This window comes from Mobula birostris, chromosome 1 (genome assembly GCF_030028105.1).
Source record: "Mobula birostris isolate sMobBir1 chromosome 1, sMobBir1.hap1, whole genome shotgun sequence".
Taxonomy (NCBI): domain Eukaryota; kingdom Metazoa; phylum Chordata; class Chondrichthyes; order Myliobatiformes; family Myliobatidae; genus Mobula; species Mobula birostris.
In genome coordinates, this window is record NC_092370.1 from 42,940,093 (window position 1) to 42,957,689 (window position 17,597).

General features: G+C 40.4%; 1 protein-coding gene across 1 annotated transcript in view; it reads right to left on the reverse strand.

Moving 5' to 3' along the window:
• Nucleotides 1-17,597, reverse strand: part of rab2a (RAB2A, member RAS oncogene family) — a 69,911-nt gene that overhangs the window by 5,877 nt on the left and 46,437 nt on the right. The window contains exon 7 of the mRNA XM_072254640.1: nucleotides 300-368. Coding sequence (XP_072110741.1) covers nucleotides 300-368 — 69 coding nt within the window. The remainder of the gene's footprint in view (nucleotides 1-299; nucleotides 369-17,597) is intronic.

The window sequence follows — 17,597 nt, forward strand, 5'->3', positions numbered from 1 at the left end:
TGTTTCTGCTAATTCAAACACTTCCCTTCATTTTTCTTCATATTCGTCTCTGTCCATGAATGTAATTAATACCTAGGAGAAATAAATTAATTCTGACTTGACAAAAAAAAACATTATCCACATGACTTGGTGGAAAAGTGTGCAGTATGTAACAAGATTTCCAGCATCTGCAGAATGTCTTGTCTTCAGCACTTACTAGCTTTCTTCAATAATGCATTTAAAAAATAAAATGTTTGTATTTCATTACTGACTTCAGAATGACCACTATCACAAAGACACTTACAAAAAGTGGTTCTTACCTCATTATTTATATCAAAGACGCCTTCTTGGATTTTCTCGTAGATCTCCCTAGCTGTGTTAATAAATGCCTGAAATTTTAAATAAATTAAAATGTTAAAAGTTCCTACAAGTGTATTCCAATTCACTCAACACTTCAGTTCTACTGAGAATACCCAAAGGACACAAACTATCCTACTCAAATACAAACATGAACCAAGGAGGGGTAGTGTGGTTAAGTTATCCATAGAAAAATGGCAACACTTTCAATAAATCTTGGAGTCCAGCACTGAAGTTGTACCCATGTGAAGTTTATTTAACATGTCTTTATATTTCATAACATGGCATAACCTAGGCAACCCAAAATTTCTAAATTAACCATGGCCCTAACCAAATACAACATGATGAACCAATTAACACACATCAAAGTTGCTGGTGAACGCAGCAGGCCAGGCAGCATCTCTAGGAAGAAGTACAGTCGACGTTTCAGGCCCAGACCCTTCATCAGGACTAACTGAAGGAAGAGTTACTAAGAGATTTGAAAGTGGGAGGGGGAGATCCAAAATAATAGGAGAAGACAGGAGGGGGAGGGATGGAGCCAAGAGCTGGACAGGTGATTGGCAAAGGGGATATGAGAGGATCATGACGAACCAATTATTTGCACTCAGGCCTCAGGAATATAGCATACTCCATGCCATATTCCTCATACTGCATTCCTCAGTGACAGCACCAAGTATGATCCATGATACTGCAAATAAAAACTCACTTTGAAGAGAAAACAATCAAACACTAATCCCTTTATAAAAAAGTGCTAGAGGAACTCAGCAGGCCAAGCATCTGTGGAGAAAAATAGATAGTCAACATTTCAGGTCAAGTACATTTCTTCTTGTGAAACCAACTGCCCACTTCTGTCCACAGATACTGCTTGGCCTGCTGAGTTCTTCCAGCAGTTGTCTTCTTGCTCCCGATTCTAGCATCTGGAGCCCCATGTGTCACCAGTTCCTTTATATTCAGCCAGACTAAAATGTGACTTCAGTAAAATTAAATATTTGTATTTGCTTTAAAATATGAATATCTGTAACATCAAAATTAATTCACAAGGTCATAGCACTGCAGAAAAAAGTAAGCCTGCATGACTCCATCCAATTGTCATTTCGGAGAGATGACATAAGGAAAACCAAAACAAGTCACATAAAACAGGAGCTCAATTTGTAAGGACTTTCTAATTTTTATCTGGGTCTGATAGCTGTTTTGTGAAACAAATGCACTGAAATGACAGTGACAGGGGGTGGGAGAACCCCTTCAGGAAGCTGGCTATACTAAATGTTGAGCCAAAAGCGTTTGGTTTTTAAGGAGGGTTTTTACAAGAGAAAAAAGTGATTTAAAAGATATCCCACAGCAAGTATAGCAAATGACAAAACAGCTAAGAGCTGAAGGGAACCACACACAGGAGTCCTTCTTCAAACAGGATGCCTGGGATGGACAGCACTGCATGGAGCTGAATCATGCAAAAGATTTAAGCTGATCACGGACACCTGGGCAAACTGTCATTTCTCTGCCTGGAGTCACAGAATACAAAGGAATGCAGCTCATTTAAACACTTGGAGGTGCTGTTGTTCAGATTCCGATTACTCCACACCCTCATAATTCTCATCTTTGGGTAGCTATTGCAAGGGAAGAGGGCACACTGGTCTGTTCCTGGGCTTGGGCAGGATTACCATTATAATGTCCAGGAAGCAGATCTTCAAGGGGCTTTTACAAACAAATTTTCTAACCATCTTTCAAGGACATACCAGGCTTGCTGGCTCACTGGAGATCTTAAAGAGATCAGTGGGCATCACAAGCCAGAGTGCATCATGGGCAGTGAGGGAATCACACTACTTAGAACTGTCAACAACATCACTGTTCAAAACAAAATCACAGCTCCAGGTCCTCCTGCCCTTGCACAGAAATTTTGTGCAAGTACTGGAAATTACTTACTACTAGTTTATAAATGGATGGGTATGGATAGTTATCAGTTCTTATCCATTATCCATAATTTGTTATCAGATTACTTATGAACATTTCGTATACACCCTATTCTCGTTATACGCATCTTCAGACTATGCGGATTCAGTTAGGCGAGGAACCTATTTCTACCAAGGTCCCGTTATATGCGTCCAAAATTCACAGTTATGTGAGGAGCACTGCTTTCCCGCCAATACAAGTCATGTGCACATGCCTCACAGTCTCACTCCCGGCCAGTCTTGCATTGGTTTTGGCAACGTATGGATGTGCGATCTTGCACTCATAAAAGTTTGTTGCTTTTACCTACGGTGCACTGATTTTATGCCTGAAATATTTAACTATGCCCCCTAAGCGTCCGAGGTCAAGTCCTGGGTCATAAACCAAGCGGCAGAGAACCGCTTTAACACTTGAAAAAAGTTGGAAATTATAAACAGGGCGGCGTCAGGTGAAGGTAACGCAGCTCTGGGACGCTACTTCGGTCTGGGTGAGTCCACGATCAGAAACATAAAGAAAAATACTGAGAAAATAAAAAGTGCAGTGATTGATTCATCACAATTTAAGAAAGGAAAGAGGCAACAAAAAGAAAATTACAGACCTATTAGTCTGACATCGGTGGTTGGAAAGATATTGGAGTCAATCCTCAAGGACGAGGTTATGAAATACCTCGAGGTGCATGACAAGATAGGCCGAAGCCAGCATGGTTTCATGAAGGGAAGATCCTGCCTTACCAACTTATTGGAATTTTTTGAGGTAATCTCGAATAAGATTGACAAGGGAGAGGCTGTGGATGTTGTGTATTTGGATTTTCAAAAGGCCTTCGATAAGGTGCCGCATATGGGGCTGCTTAATAAGATGAGAGCCCATGGAATTATAGGAAAGATATTGGAATGGGTGGATCATTGGCTGATAGGCAGAAAGCAAAGGGTGGGAATACAGGGATCCTATTCTGATTGGTTGCCGGTTACTAGTGGTGTTCCGCAGGGGTCGGTGTTGGGGCCACTTCTTTTTACGATGTATATCGATGATTTGGATTATGGATTAAATGGTTTTGTGGCCAAGTTTGCGGATGACACCAAGATAGGTGGAGGAGTAGGAAATGTTGAAGAAACGGAAAGGTTGCAGAGAGACTTAGTCAGTTTAGGAGAGTGGGCAAAGAAATGGCAGATGAGATACAACATTGACAAATGTACGGTTGTACATTTCGGAACCAGGCAGATTATTATTTAGATGGGGAGAAAATTCAAAAATCGGAAGTGCAAAGGGATTTGGGGGTCCTCATGCAGGGTTAACCACCAAGTTGGATTGGCGGTAAGGAAAGCGAATGCTACGTTGGCATTCATTTCAAGAGGAATAGTGTATAAGAGTAAGGAGGTGTTGATGAGGCTCTATGGGGCATTAGTGAGACCTCATTTGGAATACTGTGTGCAGTTTTGGGCCCTCTATCTTAGAAAGGATATACTGATGTTGGAGAAAGTTCAGAGAAGATTTACGAGGATGATTCCTGGAATGAAGGGGCTAACATATGAGGAGCGTCTGTCCGCTCTTGGATTGTATTCATTAGAGTATAGAAGAATGAGAGGGGATCTCAAAGAAATGTTTCGAATGTTGAAAGGGTTGGACAGAGTAGATGTGGAAAGGTTGTTTCCCTTGGTGGGTGAGTCCAAGACAAGAGGCCATAGTCTTAGAATTAGAGGGTACCCAGTTAAAACAGAGATAAGGAGAAATTTTTTTAGCCAGAGGGTCGTGGATTTGTGGAATTCGTTGCCACATATGGCTGTGGAAGCCCGATCATTGAGGGTGTTTAAGGAGGAGATTGACAGGTATCTAATTAGTCAGGGTATCAAGGGATATGGGGAAAAAGTCGGAAATTGGAACTAGATGGGTGAATAGTTTAGCTCATGGGGGAGCTGCGGAGCAGACTCGATGGGCCGAATGGCCTACTTCTGCTCCTTTGTCGTGATCTTGTGAAGTGTCTCCGAGCATTGTTACCAAACTGCGTAACCCGATTAAGACAAAAATGGAGAAAATGTTGAGTTTATACATTGAGCATGAAACAAAGAAAAAAACACTTAGTTCCGATCATCTTCGTGTGAAAGCTTTGGAAATTTATGGTTGCCTTTGTTCAGAGGCTAGTGAGGAAGTATCAAGTGATATTGTTAGCTTTAATGCAAGTAGGGGATGGTTTTCTAAGTTTGTTAATCATCACAGGCTTCAGAACTTAGCTGTGCATGGTGAGCAAGCCAGTGCTAACGATGAAGCTGCTGAACTCTACCCTGTGCAGTTGCGGGCTATGATAGTTGAGTTAGGCATCACACCAAAGCAGGCGCTTAATGCAGACCAGACCGGACTTTTTTGGAAGCGTATGCCGAAACGCACTTACACAAGTAAGGATGAAAAACTGCGTCAGGTTTCAAGGCAGCAAAGGGTAGATTGACTTTTCTTGTGTTCCAATGCCGAAGGAGACTGTAAGATGAAGCCTCTCTTAGTTTACCATTCACTAAACCCCCGTACTCTTAAGGGTTTGAGTAAGAATATGCTTTCTGTCTACTGGGCAGCTAACAAGAAAGCATGGTCACTGGTCAAATCTTTGAAGATTGGTTTGCTAATCATTTTGCTGTTGAGGCTGAACGCTACTGCCGGGTACAAAATTTTGCCTTTAAAGTTCTTTTGTTGCTTGACAATACGCCAACCCATCCTAAACATTTGGACAGCATTCATCCTAACTTAACAGTGCGTTTCCTGCCGCCTAACACAACATTGCTGATTCAACCACTCGACCAAGGTATGATATCCACATTCAAGGCGTATTTTTTACAGCGAACTATCTCTCAGATGCTGCAAGCAACAGATGATTTCGAAAATCCTGACAGCTCACCAACGGTGAGGGAATGGTGGAAGTCTTTCAAAATCAGACATACCATCGACAACATTGACGAATCCTGGAAAGAGGTCAGGTCTTCCACTCTCAATGGAGCGTGGAAACCAATTTGGGTGGACTGTGTGCACACCCTCAAGGGGTTTCCTGCCTTCACTGCAGCTGTCCAGGACTGTGTAGCCCTGAGCCATAAAATTGGTTGGGAAGGATTCTCAGATCTCGAGACTGCTGACGTGGTAGAACTCCTGGATTCTCACGATGAAGAATTAAGTGTGGATGACCTTCTGCGTTTAACTCAGACTGAAGGTGGTAACAATGAAGAAGAAAGTGTCGAGTTGCAGGTGAAGGATTTTACAGTGAAGAAACCGGCAGAATTTTTTTAAGGCTACGGAACACTTGTCACAAATGGCGATGGACATGGACCCAAGTTTAGAACGGAGTTGGCACTTCAGTCGTTCCCTGCAGTCAAGCTTTCTTCCCTACAAGCAAATTCATGCTGAAAAACAAAATGCTGCCAAGCAAACAACCCTCACCACTTTCTTTAAACCAGTGTCATCATCTGCTGCCTGCAATACTGAGAGTTCTGTGAGTCTTCCTTCACCCCTTGCTGTCCTTGATGATCCTGACAACACACAACCATCCATCTCATCCATGTAAAGCTGCGCGACACCACAACCACTCATCTCCTGGAGCGAACACACCCGCCACTGTTGGTGAGTACTGTCAACTTTCTATGATTTATTACGTTGAATATTACCTTAAATTGATGAAATATAACCCTAATGCTGCCTTGTGGTACTGCTTTTGTGTCGTATTGGTATGAAAATGTGAATAAATTACAGATAAAACATATTTACTAAGCCTGCAGAACATATCCCTATTTTCTCCATTTAAATAATTATTCACATTATGCGTTGACTTCAAGGAACACATCCCCAGCATATAACGAGGATAGGGTATACATTTTAGATTTTTTTTAAACAAATAAATACTTTCATATTAAGAGGAGCACTGGAGCGAGACAAGGAAAAAAAGAGAATTAAAAGTCAATAGCTTAAAAGTCAGATTGTGAATGGATTTAATAATTATATAAATTATAAAGGGATTGAAGTTATGATATTATAGAAGACAGATGTTGTGTCTGGTAGAAAGATGGAGTCACAAGAAGATTCTGGAGAATCTTGAGGGAGATTTGATAAAGTACAAGGGGAAGAGAGGAAGCAGAACAGATGGTCTCAATCAAGGAAGAGAAAACACAGCTGTTAAAGAGGCAAGGTTCACCCTGTTGTGAGACACAAGAGAAAAAAAACTCTGGCAAGGAGAATATAGAAGCAGAATTCTTTAAAAACAAACATTTCTCTATTTTACTACCACTGCCTGAACCCCATGCCTGTTCATCAATAGAAAAGGGCATGGGATAGCATGTAACTGGATTATGAAGTGATGAATGGGTGACGTTTTCAAACCAAGGTTGAGACAAAGTTCAAGTACACAGTGAGCTAATCATCAAGAATCATGGAGAAAAATCCAATGCCCTGTAGACATCCTGGTTCAGTTTCATACAGCTGATACGAAGGGGGATAGTTAATGTTAAGAAACGGGTGGCTTTGGCCTTCCTAACACATAGTGCAAAAATCTGTTCGTCAGGATAGCACCCAGTTGCAGTCTCAGTAAATACTGTGGCACAGATTTAATTATTTTTTTTTTTTTTAAAAAAGAAGTTCATAGAGATGGTTTTGGGGTCAGAGAGGGCAGTTAGGGTTCAGATTGGAGTTTAGGGACAGCAATATGCAGAATTTAGAGGTTAAGCCTCCACTCTACACTCAAAGGCCAGAGATATGGAGAGGTGACAAAGGGTATCCATGCATTTTGGGCTGTCCCAAGTCGGTGGGCTCCAGGATTAGATGTCCATGCAAAAAGGCAACATGAAGGTCAAGTCTTGAATTCAGGGTCCCATCAATAGCTAGCCAAAGGTCAATCAGTAATCCAGAAATCAAAGCCCAATGACTAAAGCCTGGAGACCAGAGGCCCAGAGGCCTGTTCTGAAGTTGAAGGACTGTCCGTCAGTGTGAGTGGGTGGGAGGCAGGAAAGGGGCTTGTTTTGCTTTTGACGTCTTGTTGCTTGTCCTGTTGTCCTTCTGAACATTGTGGCATGCTATGTTGGCACTGGAATGTGTGGCAACACTTGCAACCTGCCCCCCAGCACCTCCTCAGGGTATTGACTGTTAACATACATGATGCATTTCACTTGGTTCTTCTGTGTATAGATAATAAATGAATCCAAATCTGAACTTCCTGGTACTGGAAGTCAGAAAAGCAACATGCCAATATGGACACTGACAGAGCTGGCAATTATCAGCATACATTAAAAACCAAAATCATGACACAAGCATATATATCCACAGTGATCCTATTAAGTCCTCCCTGTGAACATCTCATAAGAACCAAGCAAAAGCCTGAGTGTAATCAATCATTCTTTTCCTCTAGTGTCCCACATCTCCAGGTTTTACTAGTGCAGATCAACTAGTGAAAACTCTACATTGTGGAGACAAACAACGATGTGTGAATGGCATGGGAATACACAAAAATATTCAAATGAAATGATATCTCCATGACACAAGATTATTCACATGGAATTAATTTACTGATTGCAAACTATTCCATTCCCTTGGCCAGCAAATCAGTACTCTTCCTGCTAGGTAGGAATGGAGGAGGCAAGGAACATAATGCACTTGAGCAGGAAATTTCAAATGTTCCTGATCAAGATTTAATTCACTTTAAGATACACTGTAGAATAATTTTTTCCAGTGGTCCTGTGTATGAAGTGTAACGTGGGAAAACAAAAGCAAGTCAGAAGCCGAGGAGACAAAAGACAGCAGATGTTGGAATCCTGAGCAACAATCTGGAAGAATTCAGCGGGTCAAGCAGCATCAGTGGGAGGAATAGAATTGTCAGCATTCATCACACAGAGTTCTTCCAGCAAACTGTTTTCCAGTCAAGTAACTTTCAGCCATGATTCTGGTCAAATGAGCAAATAATTGATACTTTGTTGTGCTCCCTCCTCCTAGCCTAATCAGCATGCATTCTTTTGACTTTTTAAAAAAATTTACTGGTCACTAATTCATTTGATTATGATCATACTGTACTCCTTGTACAAAGTCCAATCAATACAGAGGGTACTCTCCATCACACTGAAATGCCTTTGCCACCTAAAAAATGGACTCAGTACACACCTAGCAGCCCAGATCGGAAAGCTGCACCCTGAGCTAACACAGCAGCCAAGTATTCCACCAAATGTAACCTCTGTGTGGCACATCCATCAAGTTTCAAATTCACCTTTTAATTATGGTTCACCCATACATGAATATAGTCAGTGGCATGACTGTAGATTATGGTAAATTGTCCTACTCCACCTTGTTCTGCCGGGCAAACTCTGGGGCGCAGCACCGGGCAAACTGTTAGTTAGCAAGCAGCAAAAAGCAAAGCCTAAAATAATCAGAGAAGGCTGCATTCTAACTCAGCATGCTAAAGAATAGTGACAAGGCAAATCCAAAACTAATAGTTCAACTCAAGTTCTTCAGTCTTGCCATATTTCATAGTGAATTGTGCAGTACAATTAGGTGGATGCTGCTCCGTTCCCCTCCTCAACAATGGGTGACTCCAACCCAAGGACAAATGCACTGGCAGACAAGGCCTGAAGTGCTACACGAGTAAATAACTCATCTGGTATTTGACATCACAAGTGTCTGGCATAAATTCCATTCCATGTGATAAAACAATAGTTGAGCGCACCTGATATACAAAAGCAAATCGACACAATCCCACTCCTAAATAGCAGGCCATTCACTCTTCATCCTGCCTTACCATCTATTAAGCATTTGCCGACTCTTTAACATCAATAGTACCTTACTGCATTGAACGTATATCTCCTCCACCCCCCCCCCACCGTTTCTTTATATCCAATGTATTTATACTCCCATTCTCACTGTACATGTTAGTCAGTTAGGAGGAGGGCAGAACTGAAATGTACCTTCTTTAGACATGAGCACTGTTCAAGATTAGACTTTAGAATTGCCATTTGACTGTGGCCACCACTGGTTGTGAAGTTCCAGGAAGAATGAGTGTGCCAAAAATAAAGCTATAATTTGTAGATTCATCTATGAAGGCTGAAACTCTTAAGATCACATTTGAATTACAATTTACAGCAGCTTAAAATAGTAATATTTTTATGTAGATGGTTTCTGCATATAAGAAAATGTGGCCATAAGCTTTTAACTGAAGGGCATTCCTACTAAATCGCAGATATTCTTCCTATTTAATGAATAAAACGTGTACACTGCTTTCCATTTCCAAAACCAATCAATCAACTAAATTTATTTGTTAATGTATTGGTTGAGCTCATGATGCTATAAATACAGAAGAAATGAACACATAAAAAAGATTGGATAATTGAAAAAGTATACACAAATTTGCTCCCAAAATAATCAGTTCATGGGGAATTTCAGGAAATGATACACTTTTCAAATGACTCTTGGCTCTGAACAAGTGAATTTGGCTTCTAGCCAGTACAAAATTTAATCAAATACTTCCATATTCCTTTGGAACGAAAGCTGCTCTGTACAAGTCAACTCAATCTGTGTTTTGAATAATATATACTTTACCTCAATGACTTTACAAATTGTATTAATTGGTAATTGCAGTTTCAAATTCCATGCTACTCTATACAACTTAAATTCCACATGGGATCTGCAAATTACTCACTTAGTAACTCAAACATAATACTTAATGTCAAGACTATTTTGGCAAGTTCATGTACACGATCACCCAACTATGTTTTATATGAAAGACCAGTGACATGATTTAATGTTGAACATTAAACATTTCAATCAAAGACATTTAAAAAGCTAGGTTTTGCCTTTGGCAAAACCAAAGTATATTGTGTATCACATACAAACTTTCAGACAATTATGAATTTGTAACAAAATTTAGTAAAATAAATTATGGATTTCCCCCTCACTAATGTTATATATTTAATACTTCAGTAATATTTGAGTAATTTTATGTATATATTGGTTGATTAAAAATTCTTGTTTGTTTAAATAAGACTTTACAGGTTATATGTTTAAATAAGTGAACTGTTATGTGTCTAAATAAGTCATTACACTACCATGTGATATTTATTTATTCAGAGATACTGTGTGGAATAGGCCCTTTGAGCTGTGCCACCCAACATCCCTCAATTTAGCCATTTCCAATTAACCTACTAACCAGTACGTCTTTGGACTGTGGGATGAAACCAGAGCAGCAGGAAGAAACCTACATGGACATGGGAAGAACGTACAAACTCCTCACAAGGAGGCAGTAGAAATTGAACCCCAGTCACTGGTACCATAAAGTTTTGTGCTAACCACTACACTACCATGCTGCCTCGCTTAAAGTCAAAAACATACTTAAGACTTGCATCTCCCGACTCATTTTCCTTTGAATTAGTTTAATGTTTAAAAGTTAACAAAACACAAGTGTCGATGAGGTAGGTTTAAAATGAACCCCAAGGTGGCTACCGACCTGAAACGCAGTGAGACATTCAAACAAAAAAAAAACAGAACCCAGTATGTGAAGAGACAGACAAGTTTTAAGAGAGACAGAAAACAGAAGAATTCACAGGTTCTGTAGAATTCTCTGCCCAATGAAGCAGTGGAGGCTTCCTCAGTAAATATATTTAGGACAAGGTTGGATAGATTTTTGCATAGTAGGGAAATTAAGGGTTATGGTGAAAAGGCAGGCAACCGGAGATGAGTCCCTTTGCACCTTTTTTTGTATTTGCTCTCCATTTAGAAAATGGTCAAGCCTTTCACTTCTTCTACCAAACTGCACAACCACACACTTCCCAACTCTGTATTCCATCTGCCATCTCTTTGCCTATTCTTCTAATCTATCCAAGTCCTTCTGTAACCTCTCTACTTCCTCAAAACACATAGTATATTGTTTATATAGTTGAGATGCATTCTATATTGTGTTAAGAGTTTATAGCTAAATAGGGAGAAGTGCTGCATATTTCAGTAACATTTGAGTAATCTTGTATATATTGGTTGATTAAGCATTTTTGTTTAAATGTCATTATGGGTTATGTATTTAAATATGTGAATTCTGTCATCATACTACATGATATGTGCGCACCTCGGCAAAAGGAAAGAACAAATTTAAGACTCTCATCTCCTGACCCTCTTCCTTTCCTTCAAGTTAGTTTAATGTTCTGAAGTTACAAAACATTACAACTAACTTCTCCCACTCCATTAAATTCTCTTGTATTCTGGAGGCACTATGTTTCAGTTTAGGTAAAAAGAGTTACAAAACTGCATGGCATTTTGCTGAAGAGCTTGTCTTTATATTTGAACCTGAAGAATGACAAAAGAAAGTGCATCCTAAAATCCAATCTTAGATACGACATCTGTGACAAAGGCATGGTTTATGGTTAATCTTAGTTACTTTCAGAGGTGACAGTAAACAAAGTCAAACACAAGATGATAGTACTCCTTAATAACATTAAGTAGGATGTTGCAAGATATTGGGTGGGGCACGTGGGAGGTAGATTTCTGCTATTTGTTACCATGGGATTATTATCATAATCGATTATACCAAATGTCAATGGCTGTTGGGCATTTTATTGACTGACAACTACGTGGCAACACGTTATTTGCCTATTACTTTGAATAAACCAAGACTATCGACTAAGTCTTTTGAGAATGTAGATCGAGACAAATTCACTGTCTTATATGCTCCAAATAGAATTCAGCAACACAACATCACTGATAAAGCAACTGGAGATAGCAGATTGTGATGAAACCATGACAAGAACCCTAAGTGTTTACGAGGAATGACTCCAGCCACTGTAGAACATCATCGCCCCAACTATTTCTACTGACATTACTGGAATTCCTTGTTATTGCACTTAAACGTTGCTCCAATACCACAGGCTGTAAATTTTGCCTAACACATCTAGCTCATACTTTTATTTTGTTGCTGTGCTTGAGCAATCAGTCAACTTAGCACGACAGAGAAAATTCAGTGGGAACAACACATTGGAGACCTGCTGGTGTATTCCACATATTACAATTAAAGCTGATTAATTTATTTAGAATCACAGAACACCACAGCACAGAAACGGGGCCTCTGGCCCATCTAGTCCATGCCAAACCATTAATCTGCCTATTCCTAATGATCTACAGCCAGTCCAGAGCCCTCCATACCCCTCCCATCCATGTACCTACCTAAACTTCAATTTTCACTCTTAACCCATAACCTCTAGTTGTAGTCTCACTCAACCTCAGTGGAAAAAAGCCTGCATGCATTTACTCTAACTATACCCCTCAATTTCGTATACCTCTTTCAAATCTCCCCTCAATCTTCTATATTTTAGGGAATAAAGTCTTAACACCTCTCACTATAGTCATACTTTACTGATCCCGGGGGAAATTGGATTTCGTTACAGTTGCAGCATAAGCAATTAAATAGTAATAAAACCACAAATAGTTAAATAGTAATATGTAAATTGTGCCAGGAAATAAGTCCAGGACCAGCCTATTGGCTCAGGGTGTCTGACCCTCCAAGGGAGGAGTTGTAAAGTTTGATGGCCGCAGGCAAGAATGACTTCCTATGACACTCTGTGCTGCATCTCGGTGGAATGAGTCTCTGGCTGAATGTACTCCTGTGCCCATACAGTGGCATGCAAAAGTTTGGGCACCCCTGGTGAAAATTTCTGTAACTGTGAATAGTTAAGTGAGTAGAAGATGAATTGATCTCCAAAAGTCAAAGTTAAAGATGAAACATTCTTTTCAACATTTTAAGCAAGATTAGTGCATTATTTTTGTTTTGTACAATTTTAGAGTGGAAAAAGGAAAGCAGCACCATGCAAAAGTTTGGGCACCCCAAGAGATCAAGGTCTCAGACCTTAATTAGCTTGTTAGGGCTATGGCTTGTTCACAGTCATTGTTAGGAAAGGCCAAGTGATGCAAATTTCAAAGCTTTATAAATACCCTGACTCCTCAAACCTTGTCCCAACAATCAGCAGCCATGGGCTCATCTAAGCAGCTGCCTAGCACTCTGAAAATTAAAATAAATGATGCCCACAAAGCAGGAGAAGGCTACAAGAAGACAGCAAAACGTTTTCAGGTAGCCGCTTCCTCAGTTTGTAATGTAATTAAGAAATGGCAGTTAACAGGAACGGTGGAGGTCAAGTTGAGGTCTGGAAAACCAAGAAAACTTTCTGAGAGAACTGCTCGGAGGATTGCTAGAAAGGCAAATCAAAACCCCCATTTGACTGCAAAAGACCTTCAGGAAGATCTAGCAGACTCTGGAGTGGTGGTGCACTGTTCTACTGTGCAGCGACATCTACACAAATATAACCTTCATGGAACAGTCACCAGAAGAAAACCTTTCCTGCATCGTCACCATTAAATTCAGCGTCAGAAGCTTGCAAACGAACAAGCCTGATGCATTTTGGGAACAAGTCCTGTGGACTGATGAAGTTAAAATAGAATTTTTTGGCCGCAATGAGCAAAGGTTTGTTTGGGGGAAAAAAAAAGGTGCAGAATTTCATGAAAAGATCACCTCTCCAACTGTTAAGCACGGAGGTGGATCGATCATGCTTGTGCTGCAGCCAGTGGCACAGGGAATATTTCACTGGTAGAGGGAAGAATGAAATCAATTAAATGCCAGCAAATTCTGGAAGCATACATCACACCATCTGTAAAAAAGCTGAAGATGAAAAGAGGATGGCTTCTACAACAGGATAATGGTCCTAAACACACCTCAAAATCCACAATGGACTACCTCAAGAGGTGCAAGCTGAAGGTTTTGCCATGGCCCTCACAGTCCGACCTAAACATCATCGAAAATCTGTGGATAGACCTCAAAAGAGCAGTGGATGCAACACGGCCCAAGAATCTCACAGAACTAGAAGCCTTTTGCAAGGAAGAATGGGCAAAAATCCCCCAAACAAGAATTGAAAGACTCTTAGCTGGCTACAGAAAGTGTTTACAAGCTGTGATACTTGGCAAAGTGGGTGTTGACACTGATACTTTGGCAAGTACCACTGACCATGCAGGGTGCCCAAACTTTTGCTTTGGGCCCTTTTCCTTTTTTGTTATTTTGAAACTGTAAAAGATGGAAATAAAAAAGTAATCTTGCTTAAGATATTAAGGAAATGTGTCACCTTTAATCTTATGCCTTTTGGAAATCTTTTACTCGCTTAGCTACTCACAGTAACAGAAATTTTGACTAGGGGTGCCCAAACTTTTGCATGCCACTGTAACTCGGGCCCTTGAGTCCCGGCAACACCCTTGTCAATTTTTCCCTGCACTCTTTCAATCATATTTACATCTTTCCTGTAGTTAGGTGACCAAAACTGAATACAATATTCCAAATTCCGCCTCACCAACTTCTTACACAATTTCAATGTAACATCCCAATGCCTATACTCAATACTTTGATTAAAGGTGGCCAATATGCGAAAAGCCTTCTTTACAACCCATCTACCTGTGATGCCACCTTCAAGGAATTATGGGTATGTATTCCCAGATCCCTCTATTCTACAGCACTTCCTCAGTGCCTTACCGCTCACTGTCTAAGAACTACATTGGTTGGTCCTCCCAAACTGCAACACCTCACACTTATCTGCATTAAATTCAATTTGCCATTTTTCCAGCTGGTCCAGATCCCACTGCAAGCCACAGCAGCCTTCTTCACCATCAATCTTGATGTTATCTGTGAATTTGCTGACCCATTTTACCACATTATCATCCAAATTGCTGATACAGATGACAAACAACAAACCCAGCACCAATTCCTGTGGCACACAACTCGTCACAAGCCTCCAGTCAGAGAGGTGACCATCTACAACCACTTGCTGGCTTCTTCCGCAAAGCCAATGTCCAATCCAATTTACTTCCTCATCTTGAATGCCAAACGACTGAACCTTCTTGACCAACCTCCCATGTGTACTTGTCAAAAGTCCACGTACACAGTATCCACTACCTAGCCTTCATCAACTTTCCTGGTAACCATATTGAAAAACTCTTAAGATTGGTTAGACATGACTTATCATGCACAAAACAATGTTGACTATCCCTAATCAGTCGCTGTTGATCCAAGTACTTAATATCCAGTCCCTTAGAACACCTTCTAATAACTTTCTAACTACTGATGTCAGGCTCGCCAGCCTGTAATTTCCAGTCTTAAGCAACAGAACATGAGCTATCCTCCAATCCATCCAGTATCTCGTCCCTGGCTAAGGATGTTTTGAATATCTCTGCTGGGGCCCCTGCAATTTCTGCACTTGCCCTAAACACACTGTCAGGCTCTGAGGATTTATCCACCCTAATCTGCCTCAAAACAGCAAACATCTCCTCCTCTATAATCTGTATGGGGTCCATGACCTCACATCTATAGATTGTGTCCATCTCCTGAGCAAGTATAGATGCAAAAAATCAATTTAAGATCTCCCCCAACTCTTTCTGCTCCACACAAAGATTATCACCTTGTTCTTCAAAAGGTCAAATTCTGTCCCTTGCTATCCTTTTGCTCTTAATATATCTGTATAAGCCCTTAGAATCCTCCTTTACCTTGTCTGCTAGATCAACTTAATGTCTTCTTTTAGCCCTGCCGATTTCCCTCATATTCTCTTGCATTTCTTATATTCCTTAAGTACCACATTTGTTCCTGCCTGTACCTGCTATACACCTTTTTCTTAACCAGAACCTCAAATGATCTCGACAACCAAGGCTCCCTAAACTTGTCCTTACCCTTTATCGTGACAGGAATATACAAACTCTGTACTCTTAAAATTTCACTTTTGAAGGCCTCCCCCTACCAAGTACACCTTTGCCAGAAAACAACCTGTCCCAATCCACACTTGCCAGATCAATTCTGATACCATTAAAATTGGCCTTTCCCCAATTTAGAATCTTAATGAGGACCAGACCAATTTTTTTCCATAATTACCTTAAAATTAATGGCATTATGATCACTAGATGCAAAGTGTTCCCGTACATAATCTTTGGTCATCTGCCCTGTCTCATTCCATAATATCACACTCTCTCTAGATGGGACTTCTATGTACTGAATAAGGAAAGTTTCCTGAACACATTTGACAAATTCTTTCCCATTCAGCCCTTTTAAAGCATGGTAGTCCCAGTCAATATGTGGAAAGTTAAAATCACCTATCATAACCTTATATATTTTGCAACAGTCCACAATCCCTACAAATTTGCTCCTCTGAATCCCACATACTGTAAATGTGGTCATACCTTTCTTATTCCTCAGTTCTATCCATAAAGCCTCTCTAGACAAGCTCTCCAGTCTGTCCTGACTGAGCATTGCTGTGACATTTTCTCTGACTAGTAATGCCACCCCTTCCCCTTTAATCCCTCCCGCTCAATCACATCTGAAACATTGGAAATTCAGAACATTGTGCTCAGTCCTGCCTCTCCTGCAACCTAGTCTCACTAATGAAACATACTATCTTAGATCTGGTCATGTGCAATACAACAGGTAAAATTAGTGATCTTGTAGTTCGGGATCCTCTTGGAAAGAGTGATCACAGTATGACTAGATTTCTCATACAAATGGAGGGTGCAATAGCTCTAAAACCAGTATATCTCTAAAACCATTGTTTAAACAATGGAGACTACAATGGAATAAGGGGGGATTTGGCTAGTGTAGACTTGGAACACGGTATACAGTGGGACAGTTGAGGAACAGTAGAAGACTTTCAAGGAGATTTTTCAGGGTGCTCAACAGAAGTATTTTCCAGTTAAAAGCAAGGACAATAAGGGTGGGGAGGGCCAGCCTTTGATAACTAAGGAAATAAAAGAAGGCATCAAACTAAAAGCTCATGCATACAAAGTCGCCAAGAGTAGTGGGAAACTGGAAGATTGGGAAAACTTTAAAAAGCTACAAAGTAACACCTAGCACGCAACAACAAAAGGGAAGCTAGATTATGAAAATAAACCAGCACAAAATATAAAACTGAGTAAAAGTTTTTATAATTATATAAGGCAGAAAAGGGTGGCTAAAGTGAATGCAAGTCCCTTGGAGGATAAAGGGAATTGATATTGGGAAATGAGGAAATGGACAAGGCTTTGATTGATTATCTTGTGCCTGTCTTCACAATGCAGAACACATCTAACAGCCCAAAGAGATATTATGGATGCGATGGGAAGTGAGGACCTCAATACAATAGCTATCACTAAAGAGGTAGTGCTGAGCAAACTTGTGGGCCTGAAGGTAGATAAGTCTCTTGGTCCTGAAGGAATGCATCCCAGGCTACTGAAAGAAATGGCAGAAGTTATAGTAGAGACTTTGGTGATCATTTACCAAAATTCTCTGGACTCTGGGCAGGTCCCAGCAGATTGAAAGACGGCAAATGTCAGGTCACTGTTCA